Source organism: Sprattus sprattus, assembly GCF_963457725.1.
Source record: "Sprattus sprattus genome assembly, chromosome: 10".
Lineage (NCBI taxonomy): Eukaryota > Metazoa > Chordata > Actinopteri > Clupeiformes > Clupeidae > Sprattus > Sprattus sprattus.
In genome coordinates, this window is record NC_137908.1 from 8,999,446 (window position 1) to 9,014,964 (window position 15,519).

A 15,519-nucleotide genomic window follows, 5' to 3' on the forward strand; every position below is an offset into this window, starting at 1 on the left:
TATGGATGTCCAAAATGTAATTACTGATAGAAGTGTGGTTTTATTAAATGTCGAAACGACTTGCCATAGGTTACAGTGAGTGCAGCCTCAACCTGGAAAGAAGGCTAGTTATGTAACAGGCTTTCAAAACTGCCCTAGAATCCGGGCGATAACTCCCCCCTCCCCTCCGCTCCGCTCCCACTTCCCCCTCTCCCTCACACCTCATACTCAGTTCGTGTCTGCTTGGCTCGCAAAAGTAGGGCGGGATTTTCCTCCTCCTTATCCCTCCAGTTTTTCCCCCTCTGCTCCCCCTCGCCTCGCCTCTTCTTCTCTCCTCTCCTTTTCTCTCCTCTCCTCTCCTCTCCTCTCCTCTCCTCTCTCTCCTGTAACTGTGCAGGAGCTGTCGCCCCCGCGCTCCCCCCACACCCCCCCCCCCCCCCCACCCCCTTACTCAGCTGATTACTGCAGTTATGTAAGGAGGGATTTTGTATGTGACTATGTATGTGTGTGGGAGAGAAAGTGGGACAGGATATACCAGACTGTGAAAAACACTGGCAGAACTGTTCCCAATCTTCCAGCCCCTAAAAAAGCCTCCCAATCAACTCCTGAAATGATCACTTAGCCATACCAACTAGAACACAGGAAAGCAAGGAATAGCCTGAGGTTATCCCAGCCTTTATGCCGTGGCTTCTGTTGGCTCATAAACGTATGGGTTTTGTGTGTGCGTGTGCGTGTGCGTGTGCGTGTCTGTGTGTGTGTGTGTGCGTGTGCGTGTGCGTGTGTGTGTGTGTGTGTGTGTGTGTGTATGTGCAGAGCTCAATGTGTATGTGTATATGCAGAGATCAAGGTTGTTTCATTTTAGTAGAGAGCAAAGCAAGGATCTTTGTGTGTGTGTGTGTGTGTGTGTGTGTGTGTGTGTGTGTGTGTGTGTCTTTGTGTAGGTGTGGGTGTGTGTGTTTGTGGACGTGGGTTGCAGGTCTGGATAGCACAGCAGATGGAGTGAGATCAGGTGAGAGCAGGGAGGCACTCCAGGTTATTTCCGTGGCAGGGCGCTAGTCGGCCCGTTATGTAAGACGCGGCTGTAAACAGGGCCCTGCAGAGAAAAAAAGAGAAGAGGCCGGGAGGGAAAGCAAGAGAGAAAAAAAGGGAAAGGGAGAGGAAGGGAGACGTGAGGAGAGGGCCTGAGAACATGGCTGCCCTCCAATGCCACTGCATAACTCAATACATTAAACACCCACACCCTCCTAATTGAGAGCTTTTTTTCTTGACATCACACACTTTGCACTCTCCTTCATTCTTTGAATATTTCTCATTAATTCCTGTTGCCTTTTTTGCTGTCTTTCCCTATCTATCTATCTATCTATCTATCTATCTATCTATCTATCTATCCCTCTCACTCTCTCCCCCTCTGTCTCTCTCTCTCTTCCGCTCTCTATCCCCCTGTTTCTATATCCCCCTCTCTCTCTTCCTCTCTATCCCCCTCTTTCTCTATCCCTCTCTCTCTTCCTCTCTCTATCCCCCTCTTTCTCTATCCCTCTCTCTCTTCCTCTCTCTATCCCCCTCTTTCTCTATCCCTCTCTCTCTTCCTCTTTCTATTCATTCCCTCAGCGCTCCTTCTTCTTTCGCCTGACTCGAGACAACAAATCGGAGAAGTTCTTTAAGGTCTTCTACGAGCGCATGAAACTGGCCCAGACGGAGATCAAGGCCACAGTGACGGTCAACACCAGCGACCTGGGGAGCAAGAGGAAGGACGAGGAGCCTCCGGACAAGGACGCCCCCGCCCGCAAGAAAGGTCAGTTGATTTGCCCTCTGGCGAAGGTACTGTAGGTTGCATGCTCAACATTGGGTTAAACCATGACAAGCCACTATTTGTCCTCTACTTCCCATTTACATTTATGGAAACCAAGCCTCAGTGCTGCGCACACTATTAATAAATGAAAACAATAAGATAAAACTATGCCTGCGGTGCCCAGTGCCCATGGCGATTAAAAAAATAATGTAAGTTTAAAATAGTAGTCTCTCTATGATTCAGCAATGGCTGCGGAACAAGAATGTTTTCAGGAAACAGCCCTGATTAGTAAGGGGGGGCAGTATCGGGCTGAATGAAAACAGATTTTTGGCATCTGCCAAACCGTCCACATACAGCTAGATATAGGGTCTATTACTTTCAGTAGGTCACAAGCCTCCTTTTTTTTATATATAACTTTATTTTTCAGAGTTTTCACAGTACAATTAAACATATAATAACCCTGATCCCACCCATCAAAGGTTCATATAATACATACAGACACACACATACACAACGTCAAAGAAAGAGGACACTTAAATAAAACAAATGAAAGATAAATAGTAATGATAATGCCACCTTTGAGGTCAAATGTAACATTGTAAACACACCCTTTATAGACTAAACAAGCCTGCTTTTTAACGTCAGAATGATCACCGTCTCTGTTTATGTGTGTGTTTGTGTTGCCAGAGAAGGATGTCACCGGCGTGGTGACGGAGGAGGTGCGGGAGCAGCTGTTGGAGGCCTCGGCCGTCACCAAGAAGGCCATCACCGCGTACCGGCGCGAGGTGGACGTGGAGGAGCACCTGAGCGGCGGCGGCGACGGCCCGGCTGCCGGTGTTGCCGCCGCCGCCACCGCCGCTGACAAGAGCACGGACGAGGGCGAGATGAGCGTCATCATCACCATCATGCAGCCCATCCTGCGCCTCATGCAGCTGCTGTGCGAGAACCACAACCGCGAGCTGCAGGTCAGCCAGTTCACACAGACACACAGACACACACAGTCACACTTCACACACATGCTCCAGGCATGTGCTCTTTTCACCTTAAACACACACACACACACACACACACACACACACACACAAAGAGACACGGAGAGGGAGGGATCGAGTGGGTGGGTGGAGGGTGGGAGGTCCATGTTCCAGTGAGACTCCCTTGTTCTGGTATATTTCCACCTCTGGACCTGTGCTGAAGTGAAACCAGATGTTTTTTCCAAGTTACAGAAAATGGAGAGGAGGGGAATTGGGAAAAAAAATGTAATCATTGTGATAGGTGCGAGTCTTTCCCTGTACTTTCTGGCCGGTGCAGGCCATGTCTGACAGGTCCCCCCACCCCCACCCCCACCCATTCCGGCCACGGGGTCAGGCAGAGGCCGGCTTCGCTTGGCTCAGCTCACGCCGGGGAAAGATAGATGCAGTCGGGCCAGCCGGCGACTTGTTTATCTTGTTTGTGTGCCCTGCTGGCTTTCATGCTCAGCCAGGGACTGAGAGCGCGCTAATCATGACTTAATCCTATTGAGATGGTGAAATGTGAAAGAAGCCTTGACTCGATGCCACGTAAACTCCTCCATGCTACCTCCACGCCTCAGACACACCGAGGGGGCCAGGGATACTCCGTGTCTCATTCCGACTGTGTTTTCTTATAAAGTTTCGGATGAGACTGTTTTTCATTTTGCACAGTCATACAGTGAATGGCTTTGGTTGTGTTTCACTCTTTTTTTTTTCAAAGGGAGAGCAGTTGTTAACCCTGTGCGACTGCATACAGTAGCTTTGTTTTACTGTACACACTCACATGACTCGCTAAATGCCGAGCTTTTGATGGAGTTCTCTGGAAAGTTCTTACGGCATCCTGCAGGAACTCACGTTTCCTGTAAGCCCCCTGTTTTTGTGGTCCGGCGTGCTGCGCGCCCCTCCTCTACTTTGATTTTCTGCCGACGGGCTTTTCCACAGGCCTGGCTGCCTTTTGCTTTTTTGTCTATGAGCTCTCTCCTCCCACCCCGCATCCCCCTGCCCCCCCTTGACCCTCCCTCCCTTTCTCTCTCTCTCAATATCTCTCTATTTCTCTGTGTTGGTCTTTTTCAGAACTTCCTGCGCTGTCAGAACAACAAGAACAACTACAACCTGGTCTGCGAGACCCTGCAGTTCCTGGACTGCATCTGCGGCAGCACCACGGGAGGCCTGGGCCTGCTGGGCCTCTACATCAACGAGAAGAACGTGGCCCTCATCAACCAGACCGTCGAGAGCCTCACAGAGTACTGCCAGGGGCCCTGCCACGAGAACCAGGTGGGGGACTGCGTTCGCTAGGACAGCCCTCCATAAATCTTTCACTCATGCAGTCCCCCTACCTCCCCCACCCCCACCCCCTTCACACACACACACACACACACACACACACACACACACACACACACACACATTGCAGGGGGTTTCAAATACACCTAATTACAGACACACACACACACACACACACACACACACACACACACACACACACATACATTGCAGGGGGTTTCAAATACACCCTAATTACACACATACACACACACACACATTGCAGGGGGTTTCAAGTACACCTAATTACCCTCACCCATTACTCCCACTAATGGACGTGTCTAATCCAAATAGCTTTCAATTTGGTCTGTTCAGGCCACTGTGTTAATTTCAGCTGCATTAATCTTAATTTCATCTGCTTGATCTAATTTGGATAATCGGATTGGGAGAAGCTTGAAGGAAATGCCTTCTCCTGAGAAAATCGCCCAAACTTCCCTTGTTCCTTGTTTGCGCAGGTTATAACCCTGAAAAGGGTTTTTTCTCCCCGACTGGTTTACAAGCCAGCCTTTCTCCCTCTGTTTGCCCTCAGTACTCTTTCCTTGAGGGCCTTTTGATTGACATCACCTTTTGTTTGCCTAAAGGCATTTTTATGCTACTCCGTACGACACGTTTTTGGGCACATAGGAACGCCTTCAGGTAAGTGAAACGCCTTCTCCGGTAGCTGAAACGCCCTCTCCGTGCTCTCCAGAGACGTCGGACAGCTCTCCGTGTCCCCGCAAAAATTTCTGTCGGTCCGCTCATGGCGACGGATACTCCTTGGCCGTGATTGGCACACTACAACCTCATTTCCATACGACATCAACTCCGGAAACTAACATTTCTGGACCTAGCGTTTCCTGTTTCATTACCTTTATATCCATATATGCATAACAGCCACTGTCAAAGGCGCAGATCCTTTCCTTGAAAACTATTCCCTGTATATCACAATACATGAGCCGGCCCAAGTAGCCTACTGCCAGAGAACCAGCATGAGCGACGGCAATTAAAGATGTGTTTCAACAACGGTAGAAAACTGTGTTTGCTCCGTATTTTACTGAACTCATAATTATATGACAGTGGTATTAGTTACAGTTGAGACACCCGAAATAACGTGCTTGCGCAGAAATCCTGAGACGTGATTTTTAGTCTGCACATGAATACATGAATTTCTTTGATCCCAGGAAATTTGAGCACACAACCCATCTCCCTTACGGAGATATTGGCGAACGTTGTTTTACCTACTTCATTTCAAACGTTGCAAACGTGTCTAGTTTTTGTGCAGTAGTGAATAGAGTCTCAGTTTACTACACCGCATATCATGTTTGTAGAAAATGATTAAGGTGCAACAAATGGCAATGATTCACATTGCAAGTAAAATGGTGCGGCTGGAGCAGATACAGGGAGGGACAACGGTGACGCAGTTTGGATGTAGCGACAAACGTTTATGTGCTGTAACAAACAGTGTTAACCAGTATGTGAGTAACGTGGGTTTTATTAAAACATAGTGTGTAATGTGTAGCTATTTCATTCTGTTTATTAACCTTTCCGGCTGTCTGTAGGCTATGTATTAACTAGCCAGCAGTAGACGAAAGGGAATTAACCCCGAAGTTAAAAACATGTAATCTACTTCGGGAGCATTTTACTCCCCCGCATTCTCCCATGATAAAGATAAGTTTGCCCTATCAGGTGTATATATAGCATTAGACACAGTCACAATATTGTGTATCTGCTGACACCTGTTGCATTTGAGTAGTGGCAGCTGGTGGGAGAGTAGAAATTGACTGTTGTGGAGGAGGAGAGGTAAAGCCAACTAACGATTTCCATCGCACAAAGACGTCATGGGGTAGCTTGTCTTTCGGGACTTAAACCGTTACTCCGCCTACTGTTGTGGAAGAGAATTGTTTTCAGCACCCACAGCCGTTGGAGTACTATAAAGGGACACAAATGCTAACTAGTACGTACTATCCGGCCGCCCGCCCACTGTCCAACCATCCGACACGACCGTTTTGTGTACTATATAAGGCCCTTTAGAGCGCACCTAGTATATTAGGTGAGTTGACTCACGTGATGGGAGGCGCCCAATGTTCTCCCCTGCAAGGAGGTCACTTCATGCCAGAAATGAGAGCTGCTCAAACATCCGCCACACCCCCTGAGATAGGGCACTCTCATGTTTGTTTTGCCTTCTGCTCCATGGGTCCATTCTACTCCAGCTGGACATATTGCAATATAATGTACTCAATCACCAGATAAAAGGCAATGAATTAATGCTGTCTTCAGTGTGAAAGATTGACCTGTATGTGACCTGTTTGTGTATGTGACCTCTACTCTGCTCATGTATTTTATTGAGTTGATGTATTTAGTAGAGTGTGGTGTTCGAGCTGCTTCTGCATTGACAGCACCTCACTCTATTCCCTGTATGTATGTATTTATTTATTTCTTTATTTTTCTATTATCATTATAAGAACTGCATCGCCACCCATGAGTGCAATGGAATCGACATCATCATTGCCCTGATCCTCAACGACATCAACCCCCTGGGCAAGAAGAGGATGGACTTGGTGTTGGAGCTGAAGGTAAGACCAGACAGGGTGTGACCCCCTTTCACCCACCCCCACCCCACCCCCCTTCACCCAGGGACTTCCTGTTTTTCCTGTGGGTTTTTATTTATGGTTTAATTTTGTACCCCAGTGCCAAAGTAGCGCATTGGTGTGACTGCTGTACTCAGTGGGGCACACCCCCACCACACTGTGTTCAATGTGTTTTCAACCCTCGTGAAAGACACCTAGTGCAAAAGCACCTCGACCCTAAGTCCAGCAGAACTCAGCTTGATGATGCTCTGTGTTGTCATGTGTCAGAATAACGCCTCCAAGCTCCTGTTGGCCATCATGGAGAGTCGCCACGACAGCGAGAACGCCGAGCGGATCCTCTACAACATGAGGCCGAAGGAACTGGTGAGTGTCTGTGACGGGACAGGGCTGCTGTTTGTCTTTGTGTAACCATGCCTACTGCATCCCAGCAGACCCAGCGGCTCTCTCAATGCCTAGTCCGGTCTGCAATCTTTTCATCAAGGACATGGAATGGAGAATGCCTTGCTATGTCTGCTGGGTTTATTATGCAAGACGGCGCCGACAAAGTGATTCTGAGAACACACAAATCACACACACACACACACACGCCTTTTCTCTCAAGGTGCTTTCCACTACAGTAGGTAGACAATATGTTCCAGCACACAGCTGGTTAATGAGGATGGGTGTCCTGCAAGAGTCCCTGCAGTTGATTGATGACTTTTAAGCAACACTACTGTACATTGACCTGTAGTCATGTGTCATAGACAAGATAAGTCAGTGCACTTGAAAACAACATAACTGGACTGGATCCTTTTTACAGAATGCTAAACCATACCACTCTGCATGCTTGGATGACATGACTCGTAAATAATCTTATCAGACACACCCCCAGCTATGCACATCCATTCACACAGTCCACCCCCATAAACACACACACACACACACACACACACACACACACACACACACACACACACACATACTCACACTCACACTCAAACTCACACAAACAGCCTCATATATAAACACTGTGACCATGCAGGCAGGTATGCACACATTTATTCACTCACTTTTGAACTCCAATACACACCTTCCCTACGTCCTAAATGCTGTACAAATCTAAAGATCTACACACACACACACACACACACACACTCACACTCTCTCCTACGTCTTCAGGTGGAGGTGATAAAGAAGGCCTACATGCAGGGTGAGATTGAGGTGGAGCATTCTGAGGAGGGTGAGGAGGGTGAGGAAGAGCACGCTGCCTCTCCTCGAAACGTCGGTCACAACATCTACATCCTCGCCCATCAGGTAGGCTGTATTTGACTGAACTGTAACCTCTCCCTCTCCCTCTCTCTCTCTCTCTCTCTTTCTCTCTCTCTCTCTCTGTCCATCAGGTAGGCTGTGTTTGACTGAACTGTAACCTCTCCCTCTCCCTCTCTCTCTCTCTCTCTCTTTCTCTCTCTCTCTCTCTGTCCATCAGGTAGGCTGTGTTTGACTGAACTGTAACTGAAAGATGTCATAAATTAATAAATGAACAGGGAAATGTGTCATAGCGTGATCCTTATGATAAAGCATATGTTCACTTTGTCACAGTCACAGTCTGAGGGTGTATTACATTATAGGGGTCAGGCCCTATCTCTCCTTCTCTCTGTCTCATCTTCCTCTTTCCTAGCAATCTCTCTCTCTCTTTCTGTCTCTCTATTTCACTCATTTTTCCTCTTTCTCTCTTTCACTCCTCTTTCCCTCTCTCTCTCTCTCTCTCTCTCTTCCTCTCTCTCTCTCCCTCTCCCTCTCCCTCTACCTCTCCCTCGCTCTATCTCTCTCTCTCTCTCTCTCTCTCTCTCTCTCTCTCTGTCCATGGCAGCAGCGAGCCTGATAGATTTTCTGCTTGTTTCCATAGTGGGGTTGGGCCAAAAGTGTCAGCATAGCCCAGCGGTTACATAAGCTCTGCCTTTGAGCGTGGGCCTGATGCCTGCTGGCCCAGGGGCTGAGCGCAGTCTGCATCCTGCCACTGGGAGACACACACACACACACACACACACGCACACACACACACGCACACACAGAAATATACTGTTCCTCTCTTGCGGCCTCTGCAGCCCCACCCAGTCCATGGCCCAACAAATACACACACAGGCGCGCACACGCACACACCCACACACAGAGACACACACACACACACATCCTAGCGCTTTCACACTCAGACATCCTTACTCAGAGTCTCAGTCTCACACACACAGACGGAGCTTGTGGTGAGAGAGCCTGCATTCCGATGTGTGTTGGAAAGTACCGTCCATGTACAGTAAAGCCCAGGATTATGGAAGCTCCCAGAACGAACACCACACCCCCCCGGCCCCCCCGTCCCCCATTCCACCCCCCAGAAGCCCTGGCCCTGACCCAGCCTGGTCACGAGACTCATGCTTGTCTGCCGGTCTGCACCATGGAGTTCTCTCTCTCTCTCACCAGTAGCATGACACCTCCAGTGAACACCATTCACTACCTAGAGCCCTAAAATGAAATTACCTGCTATTCATGTGATGTTTGTGGGAAGCTGGGGAGAGATTTTAAGCCACTCAAGTGCAGGTATTGTGGGTGTTGGGTTCGGTAGTCTTCTAAGGCATGCCTTTTCCTCGGGACAGTGTAGCATTTCTCAGCTGCCGGAAGAATTGCTTTTGTCGCCTTTGCGTAGCACAGAGCCGAAATGCGTGTGCGAGTGTGTGTGTGTGTTATATTTGATCCATCGAGACAACTCCTTAGCGTTTCTATTCCCTAACAGTCTCTCTCTCTCTCTCTCTCTCTCACACTCTCTGTCTCTCTTTCTCGCTCTCTCTCTCTCTCTCTCTCTCTCTCTCTCTCTCTCTCTCTCACTCTCTCTTTCCCTCCCTGCTCTGTCCCCCAAACTACGCCCAGCTCGCCAGACATAACAAAGAGCTGCAGGCCATGCTGAAGCCGGGAGGCACCTACGGAGAGGGCGACGAGGCCTTGGAGTTCTATGCCAAGCACACAGCCCAGATTGAGGTCAGTGTTGTTTAAGACTCTGCTGCCTGAAAGAAGGCCTCCTTTGAGTCCTGCAGATCCTGCACTAGAACAATGTCACTGTTACACTTTGCGGATTGTGTTTTGTTTTTGTTTTTAAGTTTGCCGTTTTTTACCCCCCAATAGCAAAAGGTTGCATTGTATTAGCTTACAGATGTATATCTTCCTTCCACACAGCATGTGAAGGATATGTTGACCCTGCAGCTTGCTAGGGATGGCAACATGTTTCACCTCCTTGGGCTTAGTTTGTAAATGGAAATGGAGTGATTTGCATGCTCTTGTTTGCATGTGTGGTGTGAGGCTGCATTGTTTTTATAAAACTGAGGGCTCACACACACACACACACACACACACACACACACACACACACACACGCACGAAACACACACACACACACACGCACACACACACACACACACACACACACACACACACCCACACGCACACACACGCACAGTGGCAAGGTCAAGAATGTGCCAAATGGCTGTGCTGCTGTATGACATTAACATATGGACTGAAATATATACGTACATATGCATGCACGCACGTACACACACACACACATACACACGCACACACACACACACACACACACACACACACACAGCACACCTATTCTCTCCTCTGCCTTCCACTATTGATGCAGGCTATGACCTGTATAATAGCTCTGTTAAAGATCAGCAGTGCAGGGGTCATGGGTCACTCCTAAATCAGACAGGCTAGGGCACTGAGAGGAGTCCAGCATTAGGTAAAGCCCTCCCCCACCCCACCCCCCCCGTGACTGGGCCCTCTGGTTGTGTCCAGATCGTGCGTCTGGACCGCACCATGGAGCAGATAGTCTTCCCCGTGCCAAACATCTGCGAGTTCCTCACGCAAGAATCCAAGCTGCGCGTCTACTTCACCACCGAGCGTGACGAGCAGGGCAGCAAGATCAACGACTTCTTCCTGCGCGCCGAGGATCTGTTCAACGAGATGAACTGGCAGAAGAAGCTGCGAGGTACTCAAGAGGCTACTGGTAACGCAAACACGGTTCCCTGTGCGTTTGTACTCCTCCTTTTTTCCTCTCTTCTCCTTCTAGTAGCTGCTTTACAGTCCCTGCCCCTTCCCTCACCCTCCAGGCCCCACCTGTTAAGGTGCTACCCCCCCCCCACCCCAACACACAAACACACTCACACACACATCCTAGTTAAGGTGCTACCCCACACACACATCCCAGACCCCCCCCCCCCCCCTACACAAACACACTCACACACACATCCTAGTTAAGGTGCTACCCCCCCCCACCCCAACACACAAACACACTCACACACACATCCTAGTTAAGGTGCTACCCCACACACACATCCCAGACCCCCCCCCCCCCCCCCCCCCCTACACAAACACACTCACACACACATCCTAGTTAAGGTGCTACCCCCCCCCCCCCCACCCCAACACACAAACACACTCACACACACACATCCTAGTTAAGGTGCTACCCCACACACACATCCCAGACATCCCCCCCCCCCCCACCCCAAAACACACACACACACACAAACACATATCCCAGTTAAGGTGCTACCCCACACACACATCCCAGACAACCCCCCCCCCCCCCCCCACCCCACCCCAAAAAACACACACACACACACACACACACAAACACACACACAAACACATATCCCAGTTAAGGTGCTACCCCACACACACATCCCAGATACTTATCACAGGCCTATCAGCTCAGCCAGACCCTGGACCAAGGGGAGGGAGAGGGTCTGTAAACAGGATAAGTTCTAGAGGTATAAGCTATGTAAGATAACAATATATAAAAATCTATCAATAATTATGTGTTACATTTCGCAGTTTAGTATTTTGAGTGTATAGTATAACAAATATAAAAAAGGTTTGTATAAAGTATAAGTATATAGTCTTTTAAGACATGTTTAAGCATTGCAAAGTGTTAAGGTGCGCCAACCCACCAACCACAGATAAACACAAGCGCAATGATTTTTTTTTCAGGATGTCACACTGCTGATAAACATGTGTGATGTTTGCACAGTGGAATATTCTTTCAAATTAGAATAGACAGCTTTAAACCAACAGAGAGAGAGAGAGAAAGTTGCTGGAAATGTTGACAACAAGCTGTTTATCTTCAAAACATAAAGCCTTTGGGCAGAAGGAGTCTCATCTGGGAGGCAGAAACATAAATAGATGAGCTTGTGATCCACTTGGAGATGAATGGAGACAAATATGGCTCAACTCTTGCCACCTCTAATGGGATTGGGGATGAGCTGCACGGGGAGGGAGTCCCCCAGGGGAAACATCAGCAGCGTTCCCCCAACACATGAGCTCCCTCACCAGCTCCAGACATAGCCTTCTGTATTTGCCTGTGGGGATTACCCTAGAGGGGATAAAGTCAACAGGGCTCACCCATATCTTAATGAGAGAGAGTGAGAGACGGGGAGATGGGGAGGTTAAATAGTCTAAATGGATCTGAGATGACTGAAAAAGATTTGGGACAAGAGGTGGTGAAGAGAGAGTGAAGCTGAGAGCACAGTTTCCCAGAAAGGACGAAAGGTGAACCGCCAACACGTGAAGAATAGTTTGGTTTCACAGTGATCCTGCTTGCACAAAAACAGGAGTAACAGAGTGAAAGAGAAAGTGACTAAGGCCAAATATCGAGCTAGCACAGATCTTTTTTTGAGGCAAGAATGGAATCCTTCGCTTTAAAAGGTTTTTAGGAACTTTTATGACATTTTACTATTCTAATAGTAATAGTATTATGACTATTCTAATCTTTCTCCTTTTCTTACCGTGTCCTGACCCTAGACCAGTCCTTATGTTGCTACATCTGCAACTTATGAATGCTGTCTTCCCATAGGGGCCTATTTTTTACGATCAGTTCTATGAATTGTATGCTTGTTTTCATTTTTGTGGAAGGACGAGAGTTGGTAGGATAGATGTGGGGGTTTCCGATAGACCACAGGGATGTGTGTCATCTCTCGTGTTGTTTGTGTGACGCCCCAGATTTGAATGAATTGGTGAGCAGCAAACAAAGTCAGCTGTCACAGTATAGCTCTGGCCTCTGCCTCTATAAAGTCACCTTCCCTCGGTTCCTCTTTTTGCCAAATAAGAACTTGCCTTCAAAATAGCAGCTGTCCCCTAAAGTCAGCCCCCTTATCTCTCATCCTGTTCGCTTGTGTGGTTGGGGTGTGGGTAAGTGGGCCAGTTGGTGGTGGATAGGTTGTGAGGTGTTGGTGGAGTTGGGTGGTACTGTTAGAAATGCCTCATACTCATCGTCATGTATTAAGCATACTTGTTAGCATCCTTTTAGGAGAGGCTTATAATCAAAAGGTCTTCAGAATTGCATGTTGGTCTTCAGCCATTAGCATGTCAGGTTTTTGCTTTTTCTTCGAACAATTTGGAGAATTATAGTGATCGTTAGGGGGGTTCCTACAATTGCTCACTAATTTCCTGTTGACCCTGGATACAAATTAGTTCTGTTAGACAACATAAGGCCATTTACCAAGACACAAAGAGAGCCTTTTGTGACCAACTGGACCAATACATTTATGATTAGTATTAGTCCAAAAGAAGTCAAGTGGAACCTTTTTAGACAGAATTCCTTTGTGGGGTTTTCCTCGTCTTGTATTGATGGGCAAATAAAAACAAAGCCAGAACTGTTTATTGCAATAGCTAGAGGCTGGTCCACTGAAACACGTGCCACCAAGCTCTTGTGACATCCTCACACTAGAGCATACTGTGTTGAACAAAAACAGCCATTTTAGTTTTGAATCTTCACTTTAAACCGTAAAAAAGCAGTTGTACCCCAACGTGGCAAACTGAAACTACTGAAATACTGAGTCCCCAAAAGAGAGTAGAATCAAGAATATAGTGGAATTAAGAGAGCCTGTTGGCAGATGTTTTGAATGTTGAAAATGAATTAAATTGCCTGGTAGACTTTTGTGCATGCCTTGTATTTCTTTGGCACCTTTTGACACAGAGGGTCTTTTGTGTTGTTTTATTTTTTATTTTATTTATTTATTTATTTTTTTAACGTGTAGTTCTCACCGTTGACAGCGTCACATGGCTGGTGGTAGAGTTTGTGGTTGTGGACCTATATGAATGAGTTGTGGAGAGAGGAAGTGAGGTTTGATTTCTGTTGCTGCCTGTCTTTCCAGCCCAGCCCATCCTCTACTGGTGCTCCAGGAACATGTCGTTCTGGAGCAGCATCTCCTTCAACCTGGCTGTGCTCATGAACCTCCTGGTGGCCTTCTTCTATCCCATAGAGGGAGTTCGAGGAGGTGAGATGATCTCAAGCACTCAATGTCCATCTACCTCTAACCTGTCTTACCTATATATCTGCTTCAGCCGATGATCTTAACCCCATTGCACCTTACCACTATCATCAAAGCCCAACCACAGACCTTATATTACACGGCTTGTAACATGTTGTCAGAGGTAATACCAAGACTCAACAAAAATGTTCACCCATTAATATCCCTCTCATATTAACCCTTGCTCTTAGGCTACATTAGGCCACACCTAGCCACACTGTTTTAGTGTGGACGGAAGGTCCAAACAGAAAAATAATTATGCCTTTTTTCATATGTACCCTGGTTAGTGTGAACAGGACCTCAGCCAAGTCGTAAAACCAAACCATATCATCAACAATCTCCCTAACTTACCTCTTTAGTCAAATGTGTTCCTCACAGGGCCACATTAAGCACAAGGCCCGCGGGACGCCTTCGGGGCAAAACAAGCTATGTGTAGTAAAATGTAAACTAGGTCACCGCACTCTCCCATAAAAAGAAAATTCCTGACTTGTATATTTTGGTCCCGCTCACTCTGCAGTAACCCATATCCAAGGTTACACCCTGTGTTTGGATTGCACGGACGGTCCAATTTTATTTCATGGAGTGGTTTATGTCTGAACCTCACCATTGGTACATGTGAGAAAACCACCTGACCACACTTCAGTCACACGGGAGCCTCATAGTTCAGTGGATTTGAGACCTCAATGCCCAAATTCAGCATTCTTTTTGTCCAGATGCTAGACAGATTCTAAAAAACTGACCCACACAGACATGTGCCGACAAACAATTTCGTTTTCACACTGTTACTGCGTCTCTTCTGACTGGTGAAGGTTACATGTACAACTTACAATGTCTGTTCCCTCCATACATAATGCAACACGACTGGAATGATATATGTTCATATCACTATGACTGTTGTACGTTCTAAAAACGACTTTTTGTAATTTGTTTGTTTCTACATGTCCGACCTTTTTTATGAATTGAGGAGAAATAGAATCCATTGACTGATCCCCCTCGCTGGCCCTTTGCTAGAGGGTGTTAGTGAGTGGCCTGTGTGTGTGTGTGTGTGTGTGTGTGTGTGTGTGTGTGTGTGTCTGTCTGTGTGTGTCTGTCTGTGCTAGAGGGTGTTACTGAGTGCCCTACTTTGATATACCTGATATGCCAGACATAAGCCCCTTGTCCCAGTTATCAATACATGTACCCTCAGCTTTGCGTAAGATGTCACCTGAATACCATTGTAATCTCTGTCTATCAGATCACACACCTGTTTTGAGTGTTTGTCAATCCTGCTAATGAGATATGTATGTGTGTGTGTGTGTGTGTGTGTGTGTGTGTGTGTGTGTGTGAGAGAGAGCTAGATAGAGACGATGAATGGATGCCTCCCCATAGACAGTAGGATCCTGTAGGAAATGGGATATTTAACACAGTGATTCACCCTTACATGAAAACGGATGTCCACATAATAGCAAGCCCTAGGTTAAGCCCCCCCAACATGTAAAAGTCACCGACCTAAATAACTAAAAAACCTTCAGCAC

At 47.4% G+C, this 15,519-nt stretch overlaps 1 protein-coding gene across 1 annotated transcript in view; it reads left to right on the forward strand.

The window, feature by feature from the left end:
* itpr1b (inositol 1,4,5-trisphosphate receptor, type 1b) overlaps positions 1-15,519 on the forward strand; it is a gene marked incomplete at its 5' end in the record, with an annotated part of 112,687 nt that overhangs the window by 72,612 nt on the left and 24,556 nt on the right. The window contains 9 exons of the mRNA XM_080845460.1: positions 1,588-1,771; positions 2,456-2,733; positions 3,850-4,050; positions 6,540-6,650; positions 6,933-7,028; positions 7,824-7,958; positions 9,561-9,668; positions 10,491-10,683; positions 13,850-13,972. Coding sequence (XP_080701586.1) covers positions 1,588-1,771; positions 2,456-2,733; positions 3,850-4,050; positions 6,540-6,650; positions 6,933-7,028; positions 7,824-7,958; positions 9,561-9,668; positions 10,491-10,683; positions 13,850-13,972 — 1,429 coding nt within the window. The remainder of the gene's footprint in view (positions 1-1,587; positions 1,772-2,455; positions 2,734-3,849; positions 4,051-6,539; positions 6,651-6,932; positions 7,029-7,823; positions 7,959-9,560; positions 9,669-10,490; positions 10,684-13,849; positions 13,973-15,519) is intronic.